The sequence below is a fragment of the Sinocyclocheilus grahami genome, unplaced genomic scaffold (assembly GCF_001515645.1).
Source record: "Sinocyclocheilus grahami isolate Dianchi unplaced genomic scaffold, SAMN03320097.WGS_v1.1 scaffold1795.1, whole genome shotgun sequence".
Taxonomy (NCBI): domain Eukaryota; kingdom Metazoa; phylum Chordata; class Actinopteri; order Cypriniformes; family Cyprinidae; genus Sinocyclocheilus; species Sinocyclocheilus grahami.
The window spans coordinates 85,467-93,885 of NW_015506974.1; the positions used below are offsets into that span (position 1 = coordinate 85,467).

The 8,419-nt window shown below is 35.9% G+C and overlaps 1 protein-coding gene across 1 annotated transcript; it reads left to right on the plus strand.

Moving 5' to 3' along the window:
- The first annotated feature begins 5,730 nt into the window (after window positions 1-5,730).
- LOC107572684 (gastrula zinc finger protein XlCGF8.2DB-like) lies at window positions 5,731-7,542 on the plus strand. The gene has a single exon (XM_016259113.1). The coding sequence runs from the start codon at window positions 5,827-5,829 to the stop codon at window positions 6,784-6,786; it is 960 nt and encodes a 319-aa protein (XP_016114599.1). The 5' UTR covers window positions 5,731-5,826; the 3' UTR covers window positions 6,787-7,542.
- The last annotated feature ends 877 nt before the right edge of the window (window positions 7,543-8,419 follow it).

Below are 8,419 nucleotides of genomic sequence, written 5' to 3' on the forward strand. Positions count from 1 at the left end.
ACAGAAAAATTTATCAAGTTACCACTTGTATCTTTCATACACTTCTAAATATACTCGATTTAATTTCAAGTTAGGATAACTATATAAAAGTGTAATAACATTGAACTGATTTTTAAATAATTCAAAGCACACTTTTAAGAAATACACTAATAAACGTCCTCTATATTTTTACAGTAGTATACTTTATTTCAATGCACTAAGAATCAATTTAAATCTCAGTGGTATTTAGTATACTTCTGTCAGGACCACTATCGTCAAAGATGATTGACAATTAGCATACAGTTTGGATTGGCGGTAATGGTTCCGTTCTGGGCAAGAACTCCCTGAGAGCAGCGATAACCCCCCAAGGTTAAACGGAACAGAACCAACATAAATGTATTGCAGATATCGTTAAAGTTCAATAATGTTATGTACACATTTAGAATTAGTCTGATTCAAGGAGAATCAGAAGGCTGAATCCTGACTGACAGAGGAGGAGCTGGGGATGGAGGAGGGTAATTAGCTATTGAGCAATGCGAAAACTGCTGATACTACTGCGGGACCTTATATATGAATACTTAGGTGTCGTATCCCATAGGTTGATGAGGATCAGCTGAGAGTCAGCTGATACGAGCTTGACTAACCGGAACTAACACTATGCTAGATTTTTGCAATTGCTACTGAAGTACTACTAAAGTAGAAATATTCTATTATTTATAGTGTATAAGTTTTACCATTTCATTTAGCACAAAAAATGTACTTGCTGCTATTTAAGTATTTTTTAGCGCATTCAAGTATACTTTATTTTGACCTGGAATCTTTACAAACCAACTGCAAACGTTTTCATAAAAATGTAATCTATTTAATATTACGTTCAAGTAATTGAATACCTAATATAAATCACAAATACCTAAATATGTATTTTAATAAGGTCATTTAAGTCCGTTAACTATCACTGTATATGACGTCTTCTTTTACCAGTGCACTGACTAATGAACTAGGCTGCTGACAGAGATTTCGTTTGCATTTATTTTTTTTCTATCTGTTAATTATTCTCTCATTAAACAGGACAAAGTGTCCAAACACAGAAAAACTCCTGGTGGATCAACTGAGATTCACGAGACACACAATTATAAAGATGCCGTTTATTAAAGAGGAGAGTGAGGACATCAAGATCGAAGAAGCATTCAGAGTCAAACATGAAGATACTGAGGAACAAACAAAGATGGAGTTTATTAAAGAGGAGAGTGAAGACATGAAGATTGAAGAAACATTCAGAGACAAACATGAAGATGCTGAGGAACAAACAAAGATGGAGTTTATTAAAGAGGAGAGTGAAGACATGAAGGTTGAAGAAGCATTCAGAGACAAACATGAAGATAGTGAGGAACAAACAAAGATGGAGTTTATTAAAGAGGAGAGTGAAGACATGAAGATTGAAGAAACATTCAGAGACAAACATGAAGATGCTGAGGAACAAACAAAGATGGAGTTTATTAAAGAGGAGAGTGAAGACATGAAGGTTGAAGAAGCATTCAGAGACAAACATGAAGATAGTGAGGAGCAAACAGGTTGGTTTTCATTCTCAAAGCTGAACTCACTCATTCGATCCTTAAAATGTGCAGCTCTACAGAAATGAATGATATTTATGAAGAAGGTCACAAGAGTGTAGAACTGTATTGGCCCGAATATTCATGGGTTTCAGTCACGTGACTTTTTTGTTGCGGCCGCCATCTTTAGGACCTTGCGTAGCCTCTCCTTGGTAATCGGAAATAAAAATAACACTTCACCAACAACGGAAAACAATGGTATTTAAAAAAAATGGATACTTTAGGATTAGATCCTTATTTACTGTCGAGCGAACTGCTGACTCCACTTAAGTCTAGTGAAAACTTACCAACTTGACGTTTGCTAGGTTGTTTACATCTACCTCATACACAATCCTTCTCCGTACACTCGGGTCATTTTCAGTTAAATCTTCACCTGCTAGAGACTTGTCCATCGGCCCGGATCCATCTGCCGCACCCGGCCTGGATGCTTGCGTACTCACTTTCAGATTCTGGGCCGAATCAACCGGACTAGATGCGACAGACGTAACTTGCCGACACTGCGGCATCCAAGCCGGACTCGGCCCGTTGCGCAGCACGCCAGATTTGGCACAGTTGCATTTCTATATCTACTGTACTGTTCATTAATATTTCATTTTAAATTAATAACTTTACCTAGACAAAACGTTTACTTTCATTTTAATTATATAGATTATAATACATAAATAACACGACTTAACAAATCTATAAACATCTCATTATTATGAAAGCAATTTTAAAGTCCATTAAATAAGGCATGAGGAACATTTATCATGAGGAACATTTATTTACAAAACCATGAAATTACAGCAAAAAACAGCGGTTATACAATAAGTGTAAATAAAATATTTAACACATTTTGTGAAATTACCCAGGCATTTACTTGAATGAATGAGGCATTTATATGTACACTTGGACTGTAACATTTAATAAATAAAGGTTAAAACATTACAAATTTAAAAGGTGTTTTGAAAAGCACATTGGTAAATGGCAACGTTTTTGAATTAAACCTTTTGTACTTGGTAAAATAATTTAAATAATTATTACCTAACTATGAATAATTTTTCAAGGTAATCAGTGAATACTGTTCTTGGTTGTTTCTCATTGTGGGACATTGTGCAGCATGTCTTTCCACATCTTAGTCTAGTGAGTACTTTGCTCGGGAGCAAATTAAGTGGGTGTGTCCAGTATGATTGAAATTTAAAGTGTGTATCATCCTAATTAAAGAGATAGTTTACCCAAAAATGAAAATAATTTACTCCCTTTATGTCGTCTACACGTGACAAACCTGTTGGTTTTGATTACCAGCATTCTTCAAATATCTTCTTTCTTCTGCAGAAAAACAAAAGTCAGGGGTTTGAAAAAAAACATTAAGGGGAATTGATGTAATAATGTAAATGATGACAGAATTCTGGGTTAACCATACTTTTAAGTAAATTAGTAGGAAACACTTTTCACTAGTTATCACTGTGCAGAACAATAAAATGCTTGAAAAATACACATTCAATAGATCATAGCTCCCTGTTGGTCAGTTTGCCTCCTCGGTTAAGATTCCCCCCAATTGATGCAGAAAACATAATATTATATATTATAATCATGAAAAAATGTGATTATACTATATATCGCAAAAATGTGGCGAAATGCGACTAAAATAGGAATACTCCACGTCTTAATTCGATTTGTGTTTACTTCGAATATGACTTTAGTCGGATTAAGGTAATTAAAAATCCCTGTTTACATGATAGATTCTTAATCAGAGTATTGTCTTAATCGTGTTAAAATCTGTTTTATTTAAAGGGCTCTATTCTATCTAAGTTTGGTCATGTTTGTGGAAGTGTATCATGGCACAAACAAATGAGATCTCTTGAGGACCTCAGAAAAAGAGTTGATGTTGTTCACCAAGCTATAAAAGATTTCAAAGCCATCTCTAAAGAGTTTGGACTCCACCAATCCACAGTCAGACAGATTGTGTACAAATGGAGGAAATTCAAGACTACTGTTACCCTCCCCAGGAGTGGTCCACCAACAAAGACCACTCTAAAAGCAAGACGTGTAAAAGTCTAAAAAAAAGTGTCTCACATTGCTCGGGGGGGCAAAGACCTCCTAATTATAAATAAAAATCTAATTATGTTTTGGGTTATATTTATGCAGAAATATAGAAAATTCTAAAGGGTTCACAAACTTTCAAGCAGCACTGTATTTCCAAATTACATAAGTACTTTAGTTTTCTTAAGTCGTATATTTTCATATCAAAACAACAGAATTTAAATTACATCCAGTTTATTAGCAACAAAGCACATGAGCGTGAATCACACTATCCTCCTTTAATCTCATACTGTAGGTGGCTGACACACTACAAGATATGACCGCTGTCTGTTTCGACTGCACTTACTTCACTTCTCCTCTCACTACAGCCACCTGCTCTTATCTAAATTCCAGGCAAAACAAGGTGAATCTCAAACAAGTCCATCCATTGATCAGTGTAGACAGAGTGTCATTGATTTTAGCATTTACGCATGTCTGTTTGTCTGTGACAAGTGGATATTTTGAAGGGGCACGTGAAAGAGACTTTTATTTGCTCAACTGGACAAGTGGCCTCATTAACAAAAACTAACTAAGGATGCACTAAAGCTTTCGTGAGAAGGATTCTGATTTTATTACATTCAGTGTGAATGTCGACTGATAATGGATAATGTATTGTCAGTAGCATGGTCGTGCCAGATGAAGCTTGTGCAGTCTTACTGTGTGTGTGTGTGAGAGAGACTCTCATGGAGAAATCAAAACAGCACACACAAGAAACTCACAGAAGAAATATACTGTGGTAAAAATGTATAAAGTTGGGTTTTTATATTTATTGCATAATAAGCAACAACACATAACCAAGAGTGATGTTTTCTTAAATATCAGGACTGCAAACGTGACACCGATTTTATACAAGTAGTTAACGTAAAGTGACTTACATTTTCGAGATATTGACAGATGAAAATAGTTCCAAAGAAAGATCACTGAAGAGTAGTTGCGCATCTGTGAACAACACACAACAGTGTTTTGTTACTGATTGATTCAGCATTTTTGTATGAATCCTGTTAGTCCGAGATTCAATGACCCATACATAAAGTACTTTGCTTCATTCTTGAATTAATCAGACATTTGAATGAATCAGTTGAATGAATGATTCAATGACTCCCTTATTAAGACCTCACATCTACTGGCAGTTAAATTTCATGTGTAAAAGTATCATTGCATTAAAAAAAAACATGTAATGTTTGTATAATCATTTAAATATTTTAACATGTATAAAACATTTATCTCTCAACATTGCAGTAATTTTGCTAGGCTAGGTAAATACATTCATGCTACTACCTCTGAGCTTCATAAATGCATCTAAATTACCCTTTCTGTGTGTCTTCTGTAGTGGATTTTGTTGACACTCATTTTGTTTAATGTGGCAAATACCACAGATATTTATGTTAGAGCTGATAAAACAGTGATGAGAATATTGCTTACAAATAAATGAAATTTACAACAACAACAAAAAAATCCTGTTTCTTACATACAACTAACTTTTTTACTTGGACAAATGAATGATTGATTTACTTGTCCAAAGGACAAGCACATATCAAGGCTTAATGTTGAGCCCTGGTTGTAGCAATGGTTAGATGCCAAAGCAAGTAATTTTTGCAGAACAGAACAAGAGAAAAACAAAACAATGGTACAGAATAACCATCATATGAAACCCCACTCACCACTACAAATCAATACAAATCTATAATTTATTTACAGACTCGCACTACACAAAACAATATAATGTGTTTGCAATTCATTACCCTTAATTACCCTTCTTTTAATGAATCTCCGTGCTGAATTTTTCTAATGATCAAAGCCAAGCTCATGCTGCGCTCATTAGAATATGCATCATGAATGCAAATATGCATCAGATTACATGTAATGCCTCTTTCAGTAGCGTAGTGGATATGGGACAGGGGTGTCCAATCCTGCTCCTGGAGGACAGCTGTCCTATAGAGTTTAGCTCTAATCCCAATTAAAGCTAATCAATGTCTTTGGAAAAACTTCTAGCAGATTTGTTGGGGCAAGTTGGAACTAAACTTTGTAGGACACAGGCCGACCGAAAGCAAGTTTGGACACCCTGGTGTAGGATCTAGCATACATGCATTACATATCTACATGTTTTGATGTTGATTGCTTTGAGCCATTAAACTGGGGTTAACTTTTTTTGGTTTGTTTTTTCACCTTAGACCTGATGGCACTGAAAGAGGAGGGGGAAGTACTGAATGAAATTGAGGAGAAAGATCAGTATGAGAAGCTTCATGATTTCATTACCGGAGAAAAATCTTTTTGTTCCTTACAGTCTGAAAAGACTTTCACACGAAAAATAGCTCAAGAGACAGAAACTAGGAATTATTTTGCTTGCTTTCAGTGTGGAAAGACTTTCAATCAACAAGGAAAACTTAACAGGCACATGAAAATTCACAATAGAGAGAAGCCTAACAGATCCCCTCAGTGTGAAGAGAGTTTCAATGAAAATGGAAACCTCGATGTCCACAGCCCTTTTACCTGCCAACAGTGTGGAAACAGTTTCACTAATAAAGGAAGCCTTAACAAGCACATGAGAGTTCACACTGGAGAGAAGCCTTACACATGCAATCAGTGTGGAAAGAGTTTTAGTTTTCATGGAAACCTTAAAGTTCACATGAGAGTTCACACTGGAGAGAAGCCTTTCATCTGCAAACAGTGTGGAAAGAGTTTCAGTCAACACGTAAATCTTGAATCTCACTTGAGAATTCACACTGGAGAGAAGCCTTTCACCTGCAAACAGTGTGGAAAGAGTTTCAGGCAACCTGGAAATCTTGTTCACCATATGAGAATTCACACTGGAGAGAAGCCTTTTACCTGCAAACAGTGTGGAAAAAGTTTCAGTCAACCTGGAACCCTTAATTACCATATGAGAGTTCACACTGAAAAGAAACCCTTCACCTGCCTTAAAGTCCACAGGCGAATTCACACTATGGAGAGATTTTTTACCTGCCAACAGTGTGGAAACAGTTTTACTCATAAAGGAAGTCTTAACAGGCACATGAGAACTCACACTGAGGAAAAGCCTTACATATGCCCTCAGTGTGGAAAGAGTTTCAGTCAAGAGCGATACCTTGAAATTCACATGAGAATTCACACTAAAGAGATGTTTCAACTGAAAAGGTAACCTTCAGTGCCACATGAAGATTTACTCAAGAGGGACCTGTTTAAATGTTAAGTGTTGTTTTAAGTTTTACAGACAAGAAAAGCCAAAGAATCATTCAGAGACATCGGAGGGAAGCCTGTCATGTGCCATCACTGTGGAAAGACTTCCAGAAACAAAGCAAATCTTGAGTTTCACTTAAACTGGATGATGGCATAACATCTTCCGTATAGCTGCTTTACAGCTGAATCGCATCTTGCTACATTGACATTTGTTATATTTAACAAATAACCCCTAACACCCCTCACCCAACCAACGAGCCAACTATGACTTCCACCGAAATGCAACTAATGCCTCAAAAAGGCAGAACAGGCCTCTGGTTCCATGGCAATCGAAGACAAATCATCTGATAACACTGGTTTTATTGCTTAAAGGAATGTGGGCAGAGCAACTCTCACTACATTTCCAAGACACATAATGCCCATAGAAAAGGACTCTTCTCTGAATAATTCATAGACAAACATTTCTGAGAATGAACACTCATATCCTCAGGTCATTGTGTGTATTATTACTGTTCTTGTATATTGTCTATTGTATTGTATACTGTTTTACACATGCGTTATGATAGAATCGCTAGTTAATGTAACCTCACTTATACCATGTTAGGTATCTATGATTTATGTTGATGATCTAAATGAGAGTGTATATGTTGTAATGGAATTCTTTAATACTGTAAATTCTTTAATACATTCTACGTAAGCAACTTTTGAGAATTGAGAAGGTGACTGTAAGACTGTTTGACCTTTTCTTGCTAGAAAATAAACTTTCTTTAAAGTTTTATAAGAGATCTTGTAACGATCGGCTTTATTGGAAGATGTTACGTTTGTTAAAATGGGGTCAGAGTATACTGTGCGAGAGCTTTGAGTGTTTAAAAAGATGAGACAGACAACAATGTTAAAAGTGAAAATCAAATATGTATTTACAATATTCTGTTAAATGCACAGTCTTTCAGTTCCATACCCTAAAACAATCCTTAAGAAATCCAGTGTGTTGCTAGTCCCAAAGTGAATGTCCCAAAAGTGTCCACCGGTATATATACAAAAGTCCACTGTAGTGTTAATCCAAAGTGCTGGAAAAGTAGGTACTCCTTTAAAGCTTTAGAAAAAATCTCATCAACATCACACACTGTGCTTAGATTTTTCTCCTTAGCTACAGAAACTGGATCTCTCACCTTAGTCTCTTTTAAAGGGTTAGTTCACAAAAATGAAAATTCTGTCATTAATTACTCATCCTCAGGTCATTCCAAACCCATAAAATCTCAGATTATCTTTGTAACACAAATTAAGATATTTTTGACGGAATCTGAGAGCTCTGATCCTCCATAGACAGCAAAAATATTACCACGATCAAAGCACAGAAATGTAGCAAGAACATCGGTAAAATGGTCCATGTGACATCAGGGGTTGAACTGCAATTTTACGAAGCTACGAAAATACTTTTTGTGCGCAAAGAAAACAACGCTGATTACGTTCAGCAAAAGCACGCGCATGCTGAACGTAAACAGCGCTGATTACGTTCTTTTCGGCTCATTAAAAATTAATCTTGCTGCCGCATTCTGGATTAATTATAAAGGTTTGATAGAACTGGATGGAAGACC